Source organism: Xenopus tropicalis, chromosome 10 (assembly GCF_000004195.4).
Source record: "Xenopus tropicalis strain Nigerian chromosome 10, UCB_Xtro_10.0, whole genome shotgun sequence".
In the NCBI taxonomy this organism is placed as follows: Eukaryota; Metazoa; Chordata; class Amphibia; order Anura; family Pipidae; genus Xenopus; species Xenopus tropicalis.
Genome location: NC_030686.2, coordinates 38,968,091 through 38,983,403, shown reverse-complemented (window position 1 = coordinate 38,983,403; position 15,313 = coordinate 38,968,091). Strand labels below are relative to the sequence as shown.

The window sequence follows — 15,313 nt, the reverse complement described above, 5'->3', positions numbered from 1 at the left end:
CTGGACTGAGGGATAGATATGATTGTAACAAGAAGCCCCTTGCCCTGGGGCTCTATTAAAATACCCTATAACCTGTCTTTCCATATAATAAAGATGCTCTGAGTTACATGATAAAGTACCAAACGTTAAAAAAAGTATAAGCTTAAATATCCTCAGTAGGAACCATGATAAAATAAAAGTGCAATACCATACCTGAGTCTACAGTGCAGCTGCCCAGGGTCCTGTCTTTCCACAGTCTCAGAGCTAAATATCCACAAATTCACTGTAAGGGGGGCAATTAAGATCCTAATTCGTTGTTGATGTTGTTGTTTTCCTATCAAATGGAAATGGGAATAACCACAGGAGCTATTAACAGAGGAAATTGATGATTACGTAACCCAACTATATCTTCTGCTGAGGGTGAAGCTCACAGAGTAGATTTTTGAGCTTTCCATTTGACCCAAACAGTTTCAGTAGTTGTTTTGGTTAAAGATATACAAGCAATGAAAGTGTTTACCTCTGAGAAGCGTTGGGGAGAAAAGCCTCTTAAAAAGCAATATGTTTCTTTGCAATTAGCACTTTTAGTCTTGATGATGCTCAACCGCATAAGTGTTTCCAATTTCTCTAGATCATAATAAGTCTGTAACTGTACCGATTTCTTGTTAGACCCCAGTTTGTCATAACGTTTTTGTTATGTGCTTTGTAAGTCGCTGGTGTAATGATAGTAAAGGCAACCTAGACACCTCACCATTTTACCAGATATGATATCATTTTCAAGGTTGCCATTTAAGTTGTTCTTTATTAATATTGTGAGAACTAATGGAATATTTAACATTTGCCATTCTGCAAACTACAGAAATTCATCACCCAAGGAGCTGTTAGCAGAATCAATAGCACAATGGTAGTCTAGAAAAGTCTGGGAAATTAGAACCCATATACTGTATGTTCAAATACACAATGCTCTCTGTAATGATACTAACAGGCCAGGGCCGCCATCAGGGGGGTACAGTTGTGCCGGGCCAGGTGGGATCCTCTGCCGTATGGGGGCCCAGCCACGTTGTGAACATAGATATAAATTTACGGCAACACTTACACAATTTACAAGTCAAAAACTGCCTAGAATCTTACGTAACTAACCTATCAAGCTAGAAAAGCTAGAAAAACTAACCGCCAATGAACAAAAAACTGGAGGAAAAAATTCCAATGCCCCCATATTAATTATTCATTTTGACTATTTATATGAACTGCTTATTATAGAGTAACGTCAGCATGAACCCTCCAGTAGAGGAATGGTTATTGGGCCCCACAGCAATATCATTGGGCCCCTACGTTTACGTAACTTACATAACGTATGCAAAAACTTAAATTACTTTCAAAGAAACGTATGTATAAACTCCACCTAGTTAAAATACTGATTTAATAGCACATTCGTTATTCTTATGAGCAACTACTGACTAGTTATTGGGCCCCACAGCAGCATCATTGGGGCCCCTAAACCTATGTAACTTCCATATCAAGCAATGACAGCACAGAGCAGGGGCAGGAAGGGGTGTAGGGTTTAAAAAAAGAGAGGGGCGTGCTTCCATAGTATAAAATTAGTGATAAAAATTAAATAAAAAAGTATTGCGTTTACAAATTTCAGTAGTACAATCAGCTTATAAGTAATACAGTCCAGAGCAAAAGCCCAACGCGTTTCGCCTTGATTCAGACTTCATCAGGGGCATTAATGTTCATATTCCATATTACTGTGCAAATGGATCCTTGCCAATAGAAGAACAAAGGAAATGCCCATAAACCCACTAGGAAACTTCTTAGATGTCACCAACGGGGGGAGATTAATTCATGTCTCTCTGGAACCTACATTGAACTACCCGTTGTCGAGGTACAGAACCTTGGCAACATCAGTTGGCTATATAAAAATAACTAAAATGATATACATGTATTAATATGGGGCAAAGAAACGCTACTAAAAGGCATAATATGAACATTTTTTAAATAGTAGTCAAATCAGACATTTCATTAAGACCGTAAGGGGAGAGTGTCTGTAACTTATAGATCCAATGTCTATGAAGATTTTCATTCATCCAGGTCATGGTATATCTAGTATACATAAATTTAAAGCAACTGGACTTGTTAAGTAATCATTGAAGACGTTTCAGTACTCATCCGAGCAGCTACTCATACCAGTCAGTTGAACTGAAGAAGCTGCTCGGATGAGTAGTGGAACGTCTTCAATGATTACTTAACAAGTCCAGTTGCTTTAGATTTATTTATACTAGATATAGATCCAATAACTTTCTTTCTGTTGTAATAAACCAACATCTGCTCAGAATGGAAATCAACCATTTGCTTAATACCCATTACACTCAGCCCACTAAGTCCCTCTTGGTTTGCCCTACGTACTAAAGCCCACAACTAGGAGGAGGTAGAGCCTCGAGAGGAACAAGTTAATCTCTATTTTAATGGAACTGTTAGACCTGCCATTTTTGATGAAAAAGAATCCGTTTTATGGGCGACAAAAGCGCAGGTTATACATCTTCTTTCCCCACATTTGTACATTCCCACTTGTATTTCAGTTTTGCCTATAGGGTTAGGATTAACAAATCTACCCGGTGCTGATATATTACGTAGACTTTATGCTTTTTTGAATGCTGCTTTAGGTTTAGTGTCTAAAACTAAATGTAAATATAGCGTAAAAGAGTATTATGTACAACATTAGTATTATCATTGCTTGCCTTGTCTATGAGCCAAATAAGGAAAAGTAGATCAGTTTCCTTATAAAGGCCTCGAGGGGAGTATCATTTCTCCTTAATCTTAAAAACTGACTAAAGGGAATATTTGTCAGCCATTTTGGGTGATGATTGCTGGATCTATATAAATAGCTGTTTGCTGAGATCTCCTTAGAATGTTTATGACTGATTGCCAAGCCATTCTCTCCCCTTAGCACTAGATCCAGTACTATTATCTGAACTGGGTTTATAGTAGAGGTAAATGAGACCCCAATATTGTTCAGATTTAATTCAGCAATTAAAGCTTCTCCAGGGCCTTTCCAAATGACTAGAATATCATCGATAAAATGTTTATATAGAACCAGGTTCCCCCCCACCGGCCTGAGCCCCAATCCCAGACTTATTCCCAATGCCCCAGGAAGAGGTTTGCGTAGCTCTGGTTGAACCTGGTCCCCATGGCTGTCCCGCAGGTTTGGAAATAAATATAGTCCCGGGAATAATTATGGTTAATAGTGAGGATAATACTATCTAAAATAAACTGTATCTGGTGTGGAGGCAGGAAAGGATCTCTAGTAAGAATAATTGTTACTGCTTCAACTCCTAAATCGTAGTGTATATTTGTATAAAGAGATTGAGCGGCTACATCCAAAACCATTGACTTTATTAACAGGAGTATAATTAAGCCCTATGCCAAATAATGTGATATGATTTTTATTTCATTTAAAATTAGATCAATTAAATATACCCAAATCCTTTTCTTATTGTCTTCGGCTTTCTGGAAGTGGTAGGAGCTCCTATGCCGGTTTCTCTTAGCCTCACTCTCTTTTAGGTCCCTAATGGAGTAAAGAAGTGTTCTATCCCCCTTGGGCCAGTTGGATCTCTGGATAAAAGAGAAACAGAAACAGCATTGTTGTTGTATGTCTATGAATATTCTCATTCATCCAGGTCATGATATACAGTATCTAGTAGAATTAAGTCTAATACAACTGGACTTCTCATTTACAGATGAAGTAAAATGCCATGTGACATTGCACTTACCCCCATATGTAATAAAAGGCACTAAGTGTGCCCAGGAGCAGTAAACCATAGCAACCTGTAAGATTTGTTTTTTAACTGGTAACCTGTAAATGCTACCTGCTGATTAGAACAGGCAGCAAATAGTAAGAGCAGGGACTTTAATGATGCAGCCATTTAGTTATGGATTGCCCGGGTGTTACTTTTATGTCCAGGGTTGGACTGGGCCTGATGCTTGATGATCTGATGCCTTTTGCCTCTCCCCCAGGCTGCCGGTGTCCTCCCCTGATGCGTTTCACTTATGCTCGCTCAGGGGAGGGTGACTGGAGGGGTCCCCTGCGGGGGTTGGGGGAGTGTGGCGGGGCACGTGGCCGGCAGGGGTACCTTGGGGGGTGCGGGGCCCCTGGTGGGCCCCGGTGGGCCCTCCACCCCCCCAGTCCGATCCTGTTTATGTCTAGGAATAAGAAAAGCAACAAGGACACGTTGAGATAAAGTTTGCTTATGCAGGCTGCACTAGATAAGCACCATATGTATGTATGTATGTATATCTTTATTTATAAAGCGCTACTTATGTACGCAGCGCTGTACTGTAGTTATTAAGATAATAGTAAAATATAAAGTATAACAATACATACAGATAAATACAAGATAAATACAGTTGCAATAAGTTAAGAGTCAAAGACACAAGAGGATGGAGGTCCCTGCCCTGTAGAGCTTACAATCTATATGGGATTCCCAGAATCACTTCCCAGTTCATCTTGGTGACACTCGCCTGGTCCCCACAAGTACAAATGGCTGCTCCTCCATGTTTGGTTTTGCATTTTTGAGCAACAACTGTCTGACCTGACTGTTCAGCTCCAAACTATTGCTAATGATATCAAAAGGATGTGGTAAATTGCTGTTAGAGGGAAAATCTGGTCATCTGACTAAATGGACATTATAAGGCACCATAACCAATAATCTGCTGGGATCTAGGAAAACTGCAGCTACAGTATGTGCAGCTTATATGGATCACTTGTATTTCTCTAGTCCTAGACCCTATGAAAGAAAGGAAATCGAGCGACCAATCAAGAATACAAATGTTGTTTTCTGGCCCAAATAGATTACAGTTTGATATTAATCTATTTTTTGTTTAAGAACGGACGACTCAAGTAAGATTAGATCAAGTTTTCTTCCATTTTATTCACATATACAACAAGATAGAAGTGTATTAAAAGAAAAGACTGTTCCTTTGGGTTTGGGTCTACTCATTTATTTTTGCAACAAAAACCTGATCTGTTTGGGCTGTGAATATAGAGGGGTAACTGTATGTTTTCCAAGGTGCCAGGGCTAAAAAACTGAAGGCAACTAAACAATAAACCCATGGACATCTCTGATATAGTTTTGCATTTCCCCTACCAGACCTGATGCTCCTATACTTTTGCTCACCCTAATGGCTCTTCTCTATCATCTGTCCTAGTTCTCTGCTTGAGATGTTCTTGATGATCTACTGATTCTCCTGTTTCTGGACACTGTGCCCCTGATACCCTCAAGATGACTTTTGAGCTTTTTACGTATGGTATGGTCTTTGCACCTTTTGTATTATATGTGTATGAGATTATCATCAGAACTCACATAGGGGCATTTTGGTGTGTAATTTCCTAAATATGCCTTGGAACCCTCCTTTATCCTGTATGGCATCATATTGCAGAATTCCTCACCATGTGCAACAAATTGCCCAAGTGTTCCTCATACAGTACTTAATCAGGTTCCCTTTGCATGAATTACCATTCGTAATGCTGTTGGGGTAGTTATTGGGACATGTAAATATGCTGGGAAATACACAGACAACATTTATAAATATACATACACAAAAACATATATATATACTTTACTATGGTTCTACAGAAGAAGTTCTCGAGGCTGAGCTTTTTGAAAACAATTGGCTTATACTGCTTATGTATTCTGTAATTTCTCCTCTAACTTGGGTACCAGCCAGTGCGTATATGAAAGGGTTTATACAGGAGTTAGTATACGCTATGCTGGTCATCAGAGGCATAATCCTGTGTATCTGGGAAATGAGTATTAAGTTGTGATTGTTCAGAGAGACCAGCAAAATAATCTGTGCTATAACCACCGGTGTCCATGTCAGAAAGAAAAACAGAATCACCACTATTATAATTCTGTACAGTCTGGGAGACTTCACTGATTGGGATTTCCCGGCTTGATGAGCAATAATTATATTGGAGAATAGTATGACAAGTAAAGGGATAAAGTAACCAACCACTAGGAAAGGAATTAGAATGCATTTTGTTAGAAAGGATGTTTCTGATGTTATATCGGGTGGTGGTATAGTATCCAAAGAGCCCATTGTCATGAATTCATCACTGGAATTTACTGCTTTTTCCCTAATGCTGAGTGTAATTAACTCCTGTTCAACATATACCAATTTGCACTGCACTTTTTCACCATGAATCACTTCTTCACTTAAAAGGAATACCGGAAGGCTGGACAGAGCCGTTATTACCCAAATCACTGCGCAGGTTGAGTAACAAATACGGCGAGAGGCAAACTTATGGTGCCATATTGGTTTAGCCGTTGCCAAACCTCTGTCGATGGTTAGGGTAGTTATGATAAAAATACTTGCATACATATTACACGTAGAGACATAATTATACACTTTACATGAGTATCGTCCGAATGGCCAGTTGTCTGTAAATAAGGCAACACAATAAAGAGGCAAGCAGAGGGCAAAGGCAAAATCTGCCACGGCCAAGTTCAGAAACCAAATCTTGCAAGTGTATTTCTTCATGTGGAATCCAGTAACCCAGATAACAAGGGCATTGCCGACTAAGCCCAAGGCACAGGTGACGACAGATAGCACAAAACTGGCGTAACGGACCGGCTCTGGGATATCAGTGAAGCTTGCATTGAAATCCCAAGGACCTGGTTGAGGAATCTCTTCCATTGTCTCGTAGGAATCATATTCAGAGGTGCCATACTCAGCATATATTGGTCCTTCTGTCTGAAAATGACAGTTACAGATGAAGCCTAAAATACAGTAAAGGGTTGGTTTTAGGGTAAAATCATTTGGAGAGTAGTGCAGGCAGGCACTCTGGATACTCAAATATGTAGAGAGAAGCAGCCGATTGTGTATTAAAAAGTATAAGTTTTATTTAGTCCATATGTAAAAAACAAGGAAAGCCTTTACGCGTTTCGTACCGCAGGGTACTTAATCATAGGCTAAATTCTATTTACAACAGGCACATTATTTAAAGACAAGGTGGCCAATAGAAAGGCTTCTACAGTTGGCTTTTTAATACACAATTGGCTGCTTTTCTCTACATATTTGAGTATCCGGAGTGCCTCCCTGCACTACTCTCCAAATGATTTTTCCCATGAAGGCTCCCTAAGCTGAAAGGTCTGGTTCATGAGCACCCTGACCCATCTTCACTACTGGTAAGATCTACCACCTACTTGCGAAGATAGTGATCACCCCCTTAAGTGTTTCTTGGTTTTAGGGTAGTTTAGAGGCCAAGGGCAGCAGAATTGGTTTGGGCCCCTTCCCATACTGCAGTTAGTGTTCATAATGGCAGAAAAACAAGGTCCATGCTGATTGCATTATGCAAATAGATATCAAAAGGGAATTCATTTTATAAATTGCTCAGTGCCATATTAATCCAACTACAGATATGGGACCTCTTAACTAAAAACCCAACTAAGCTGCATTAATCCTTATTGGTGACAATACAATTTCTTTCTGAGTAAATAATCAAATGCCAAGAGGGGCTATTAATTGTTGTGTGGCTTGGAGGCACAGTGCTTTCCCTTATAGCAGTCAATGATAGGAGTTGTGAAAAGCTTGTTTAGAGCTCCAGGGGATAGTTCTTTGCAATGCCTTCTGGGTAGCAGCATAAACCTTAAAAGCTTATAATATGATATACAGGTATGGGAGCCATTATCTGGGAATCTGATACCCTAAAGCCCATCTCCAATAGACTCAATTCTAAGCAAAAAAAAAAAAAATGTCTATTTATTGATAAAACAGTACCTGTACTTGATCCCAACTAAGATATAATTACCCCTTATTGGGGGCAGAACAGTCCTATTGGGTTTATTTAATGGTTAAATGATTCCCTTTTCTCTGTAATAATAAAACAGTACCTGTACTTGATCCCAACTAAGATATAATTACCCCTTATTGGGGGCAGAACAGCCCTATTGGGTTTATTTAATGGTTAAATGATTCCCTTTTCTCTGTAATAATAAAACAGTACCTGTACTTGATCCCAACTAAGATATAATTACCCCTTATTGGGGGCAGAACAGCCCTATTGGGTTTATTTAATGGTTAAATGATTCCCTTTTCTCTGTAATAATAAAACAGTACCTGTACTTGATCCCAACTAAGATATAATTACCCCTTATTGGGGGCAGAACAGCCCTATTGGGTTTATTTAATGGTTAAATGATTCCCTTTTCTCTGTGATAATAAAACAGTACCTGTACTTGATCCCAACTACTGTATATGAAGAAGTGGCGCACACACAGGGACACAAAGAACAAAAAATCTTTATTAATCCACCGTTTCGAACACTAAATGTGTTCTTCTTCAGGGACAAACCACCCTATGCTATAATATATCATATTATAAGGGAGTGCTCCTTTTGTTTCTTTTATATAAATATATGCACACACACAATAGGATCAATCTTAGCACAATTGGCAATATTACATTGTCAACATTTACCTGTATAAGGGCATAAAAGAGTTTACATCCCCTCCTACCAAAAACCATTGTTAGCAGCAATGAGTTATAGGACTTTCTGTAGCTGAAAAACACAAACTGGGGATTCCCGTGCCTTTACTGGAACGTTTATGTATCTGGCCGCTCCGTTCTGCTGCCTTGCCTGCTGAGACTCTGTACAAAAACCCTATAATTTATAATTTTAAATGCTTGAGTTACATAACTAATAACCAAATATCAGGGGAAGTCTGAGCTAAAATGTCCCCAGCAGGAACTGTGATAAAATTCAATTTATCTAACTAAATATGCTCCTTGCGGAAAGCTTTACCTGGCTCTGTAGCGCCGATGCCCAGGGTCCTGTCATTCCTCTGTCTTATAGGCAAATACCCACAAAATCAGAGTGTGCACTGCATGGGTTTTTATGTACTTGCTTTCCTATCACATGGAAATGGATGTGGCCACAGGAGCTATTAGCAGAGGGAAATTATAATGGCATAAACCCAGCTAAATGTGTGCATATCTTGAGGTTGAGAAAGAAGTCATAAAGAAATATACATGTTAAAGACTATTTTATTTGATTTTGAACATAATTCAAAATTATGGGAAGGCCATATCCCATAGAGTCCTATTGTACAAATCCCTTGTACTTGATCCCAACTAAAATTCAATGAATTTGTATTGCAGGCAAAACTATCCTATTGGGTTTGTTTAATGTTTAAATTGACTTTAAATAGACTTATAGTATAGAGACCCAAATTAGGGAAAGACCCCTTATCTGGAAAACCCCAGGACCCAAGCATTCTGGATAACAGGTCCCATACCTATACAATAAAGTGTTTACCTATATTTTGAGAAGAACCAGGCAGACAGTTGTCTCACAAACTGCAATATGTACCTTTGCCATAAATGTTGGGGAGGCAAATTTATTTTCTCAAATTGGAAAAACCTTGAAAATCTCAAATGTGCACTTATTTATGTTGAAAGAATTCTGATCGCTTGAAACCATGAAAAATCATTTTAAACACAGTAAAATGTCATTCATTGGAATTGAAACTTTGGAATTACAAATCCCTTTGACTTCTATATGAACTTGGTAGCTTTTTGGCATTTTTTAAATTCAAATGCCAAATTCAAGTTTTTTGCACTTTACTTGCCTGATTAGAGATGAGCAAGTCAGATATTTTCAACCCAACTCTTAATCCACACTCAGCCCAATCCAAAGTACCTTCTGATTTTCATCTACACCCAGCCTGACTATGTTATAATGACTGAGGGGATTGCCCCCCCTCCCCCTGAACCTGCCCCTGGATCTCCCTTTCTTGGCTGAACCTGCCCCTGGAACTCCCTTTCTTGGATAAACCTGCCCCTTGAACTCCCTTTCTTGGCTGAACCTGCCCCTGGAACTCCCTCTCTTTGCTGAACCTGCCCCTGGAACTCCCTTTCTTGGATAAACCTGCCCCTTGAACTCCCTTTCTTGGCTGAACCTGCCCCTGGAACTCCCTCTCTTTGCTGGACCTGCCCCTGGAACTCCCTTTCTTGGCTGAACCTGCCCCTGGAACTCACTTTCTTGGCTGAACCTGCCCCTGGAACTACCTTTCCTGGCTGGACCTGCCCCTGGAACTCACTTTCTTGGCTGAACCTGCCCCTGGATCTCCCTTTCTTAGCTGAACCTGCCCCTGGAACTCCCTCTCTTGGTTGAACCTGCCCCTGGAACTCCCTTTCTTGGCTGAACCTGCCCCTGGAACTCCCTCTCTTGGCTGAACCTGCCCCTGGGACTCCCTCTCTTGGCTGAACCTGCCCCTGGATCTCACTTTCTTGGCTGAACCTGCCCCTGGATCTCCCTTTCTTGGCTGAACCTGCCCAACCTTCGCTCTTCACTATGCCTGATGCAATATAATAACAAATACCAATACATCAATCTTTTCAAAAAGAAGAATCCTTTATTGGGACAGTACAGAACAATAACATAATGATAGTCTGGAAATCTTTCAAAGGTTATAACATTTAATAAGCGACTATCAATTTTTTTATTATTAATATACAGATAAAGAACTATCTCGTGGTTAAATAAATCCTATATGCCAATCTTGCACTAATAATGTAAATGAATCAAAAAGCAAGTAAGGCATATTTAATCCATATAAACCAACAGACCATCAACCACTGGAAAATGAAGCCAATAGCCAGGCAACTTCATCTATGCAAGAACAGTACAGAGGGCCCTGCATGGAGGAGCCTTTATTGATGATTATATTAAATGTCCACAGATTTGCTGGTGCCTTGTGCTTAGTACAGAGAAACAAAGTATTCACCACTAAAAAAGACTTATATTTTTCATTAATTTGTAATTACTCTTATCAGGAAGGCCCTAATAAATTATTTATGAAACACATCTTTGGAGGAGAACCCAGAGATCATCTCCTGTCTCAGATAACCACTTATACAAGGAAAGAACTGCTGTGTTCCTATGTCAGGCCCAGCAGGCGATTGGATAGCCACTCATGAAATGGTTATTGGTTGGCATCCTACAGTAGAAAGCACCTAATGGTTCTCTAGAACAGTCATAGGAAAGCTGCCAGCAGATGTAAAATGTCTGGGTTGTGGGGAACTGAAGTTGGCAAAATGCCTCTTTCCACCTGTGATTACCCTGAATTCTGTAGAAATGAACAGAATAACGGACAGAGATGGAGCTCTGTAACATTCAATAGTAATGAGCGATGACAGGTGGAGAGGGACATTTTGTGTTCCACTGTTCTCCACCAGATGTCAGTGATGGACAAAAAACACTCTGTGCTATAGGCCTTTGAGTTGTATAATGCAAAGAAAAGAATATTTTGTTTAGCCATGTATAGTTTTAAGGGAGAAGCAGTACATCTTCCATTTGTCCCTATTTAGACACATAGTGCTTAGTCTTTGATCCTAAAAGGTATGGAGTTAGTTTCGGCACTGTTGCTTATAATTAGGTAGGACCTAAATCTTATATACTGTAGCATTGGTAGAGCTAAATCATCTTCATGAAAATCATCTGTGTAGGTTCAGAATGAGAACTCAACTTAATGTCCTCTCTTGTCTTCTTCCTCTTGAAACACGTGAGCAGGTTTCGTACTCTTTGGCCAACCAACACATAGATTAGAGGGTTGAGGCAGCTACTGATGTCAGCTATCATTCCCAGCAGAGGTAAATACACGCTTATTTTAGCCAGCAGAGAGTAGTCCATGGTAAAAATAGCATTGATAGCCAAATTCAACCCTATGACACCTGGAATCCAGGTTAGGAAATAAACCAGGACAACTGTGATTACAATTTTGTACAGTCGCGGAGGCTTCAGTGTTTGGGATTTGCTAACCTTTATGGCAATAGTGACATTGGAAAGCACAATAATACACAGAGGAATAATGCAGCCAAACAAGAGCATTGGAATCATAACAGTTTTTGCTACAAAGATCATGTGACTCCATATTTCAATCATTTTTGCACTAAGGCAGCAGTCACTGTATTTACATTGCTCACGGATATGTGGGAACCCCCCATTTTCATTGCTGGTGATAGAAATGACTGTTGTGTTCTCTCCGTAGGCCCCATAATCTTCATCTTCACCGATATCCATTTGGCTGCTTCTGAAGCCAAACTGCTTGCAAACTCTCTTCCCATCATCATCGGTAGAAATAGAGCTAAAAAATATTATGGGAAAGCTAAAGATCACTGTTACTGACCAAATGATTGAGCAGATCCAGAAGCAAATGCGTCGCGAGAAGAACCTCAGGTGCCATATTGGTTTAGCCACAGACAGGACCCGCTCAATGTTGAGGGCGGTAATGATGAAAACACTAGCGTATTTGTTGCACGTGGAGAAAAAATAATACGTTTTACAAAGAGCCAACCCAAAGATCCAGTTCCCTGTAAAGTCAGCAGCAATTTGAAGGGGCATGCACAGGAGATATATGAGATCCGCTACGGCCAAGTTCAGAAACCAGATTTTGCACTTATGGCTCTTCATGACAAACCCAGTAACATAGATAACCAGAGCATTTCCAATCAAACCTATTGCACAGATAAGAGTGGACCCCACTAACACTACATGGTGGGCGAGTGGCGGTGGTTCAAAGATGCTTTCTATGTCTTGGACACCACCCTGTTGGCTATGAATTAGGTCCCAGAAGAAGTAGCAGAGATTTTCAGAGAGGAGCCGTTCGTCCATTGGTAGAGCCTGAAAATAAAAGTTTAATGGATCAGTAAGACTTGTGTTGGACCCTCGCTCACATACAGGCTTCCCCAATACACATATTCTATGCTTAATAGAATAATATTTATCTATGAAAGTTCATGGATTCTGTGGACAATGTCAGTGACCACTGAGACCTAGCTTATCCAATTTCTTGCATTAACCCTCTTATTAAAGGGGCGATTCACCTTTAAGTTTTAGTATGTTATAGAATGTCCTATTCCCAGCAACCTTGCAATTGGTTTTATATATATTTCCAGCTTTCCAATGGGGGTCACTGACCCTAGTAAACAAAAGCTATTGCTCTATGATGCTACAATGTTATTGTTACTTTTTATTACTCATCTTTCTATTTAGTTCTCCCCCCCCCATAAGTATTCCAGTCTCTTTGTTAACCACTGCCTGGTTGCTAAGGTAAACAAGACCCTAGCAATCAGATAGCTGCTGAAATTACGAACTGAAGAGATGCTAAACAAAAAGCTAAATATTGGAAAAACCACAAAAAATGAAAACCAATTGCAAATTGTCTCAGAATATCAATGTCTACATCACAATATGGTATTAATGGTATTAAATCCCTGGCTTGCAAGAAGAGCTCAGATGATAAACCAAAGCTTTTATTCAGCAACTGTTATTGGTAGTAAACTAGTGAATGTCATTTTAGATATTAATACACCAGGGCTGTTTGTGGGAACTGTGGGGTTAGGGCAACTACACGCAGGGTACTTTGTACCATAGTCTGTAATACAAACTGCCACAGGTGTGTCATTCAAATTTTATATTTGTACAAACTGCCTGCTGAGGGCCATAATACTGCTGAGGGCCATAAGTGAATTATCCATGGTGATCGCTTGCTATGGCGAGGTATTTTGTTGTCCGTATGAAGTGCGATTACTGTGCGGGAACAACACGCTTTGTGAGCTACTGCCCTTATGCTTATTCTCTATTTCTAAGAGGAGAGTGATAAGTAGGACCCTGTGTGGAACTGTCAGCTTTTAGCAAGGACAGATACCCCTATATGTAATAAAAGGCACTAAGTTTGCCCAGGAGCAGTAACCCATAGGAACCAATAAGAAGTTTGTTGACCACTAAGTGCTACCTGCTGATTGGTTGCTATGGGTTACTGCTCCTGGTGCCTTTTATTACATAACCCCCATGTCTAGTTGAGAGGACAGCAGGACAACAGCTACAAAAATGAAATATTGCCTTATATTAATCCTCTGAGCCCCCCATTGCATTTTGCCAATAAAACCACATGGCACAGATCAAGCCTAAAGTCTGGGAATGTTGAATCTATGGTACTGGCCAATAGACTGACGCCGTCTTTCTGTAATTTAGAGCACCATACCTTAGCTCTACTAATAATAATTTTAAACTGTAGTTCAAGCACAAAGTACTGTTTTATTACAGAGTAAAAGCAAATTAAAAAAAAAAATGTAATTATTTGATTCAAATGGAGTCTAGAAGAGATGGCTTTCCCGTTATTGGGAGCTTTTTGGGGAACGGCTTGTCCCATCATTCGTACAAGTTGATTACAACACGGGCAATGATTAATCAAAAAGATTGTATATGATAAAGAAAGCTATAAAGAAAGCTATAAAGCCTTACCTAGATCCGCACAGGCTGTAATACTCTCACAGTTCAGCAGTCAGATGACACAATGGCTCTGGTAGCAGTTTGGTACTGACCCATTTATCTTAGCATTGCTTATCTACATTTACACTGAGAAGATAATGTTTCAGAGGAAGGAAAGCAGCGTTGTTAGATTCGTTTTCCTGTGTCAAATGTAAAATAAAGTTCTCTGTACTCTGTTTATTAGTAGTTAGTAACTATAGGCCTCATTTCTTATCAGCTGGGAGCAAGTCCTGTTACATTTACTAAAGTGATTATTCACCTTCAAACTAATCTTTACTATGACATAGACATTGATATTCTGAGACAATTAGTAATTGGTTTTCATTTTTTATTTTTCGTGGTTTTTCTGTTCTTTAGCTTTTTGTTCAGCAGCTCTCCAGTTTGGAATTTCAGGTTGCTAGGGACTTGTTTACCTTAGCAACCAGTTAGAGAGTTGAAGGAGACACTGGATTATGAATAGGAGAGGGAGTGAATAGAAAGTTAAGGAAACATAATTAACAAAATTATAAGATCACAGAGCTTTTCCATTTGATGATTAAAACTCGAGAAGATAAATAATGAAGACCAATTGCAAAGTTGCTAGGAATAAGACATTGTATAACATACTAAAAGTTGATTAAAAGTGAAACACCACTTTAGTAATGTATTACAGGGAGAATTTTCCATGGGAAAGAAAACCCTTTCCAGTTACTCAATGGGGTTGGACTCAGCTGGCGGGACACCGAGAAAAAACCCAGTGGGCCCCTCCATCCCAGACCTGATCCCCACCTTCTCTGCTATTGCTGTCCCTACTCTAGTGCCGTTACCCCCCCCCCCCCGCAGCAGTGGGAGGGGAAGGGGCTGGCGGTGGGTAAGCAAACAGGCGGGGCCCCTGAGGGGGTGGGTGTGGGGGCCCCTGGAGTACTTAAGGACATTGTCACATGAGTAAAAATCGTGGGCCACAAAATTCCCCAAAAAAAGGGTCACTTTACCTTAATGCATAGATTTTTGCCATAAACAATGATGTTT

The 15,313-nt window shown here is 39.9% G+C and overlaps 1 protein-coding gene across 1 annotated transcript; it reads right to left on the bottom strand.

Annotated features, from left to right (window-relative positions):
- Positions 1-10,378: 10,378 nt before the first annotated feature.
- On the bottom strand, positions 10,379-14,436 carry LOC100493378 (chemokine-like receptor 1). The gene is made up of 2 exons (XM_018097820.2): positions 14,279-14,436; positions 10,379-12,655 (listed from the first exon to the last, which is right to left on the bottom strand). Exon 2 carries the CDS (start codon positions 12,644-12,646, stop codon positions 11,450-11,452), a length of 1,197 nt encoding a protein of 398 aa, XP_017953309.2. The 5' UTR covers positions 12,647-12,655; positions 14,279-14,436; the 3' UTR covers positions 10,379-11,449.
- Between the last annotated feature and the right edge of the window lie 877 nt (positions 14,437-15,313).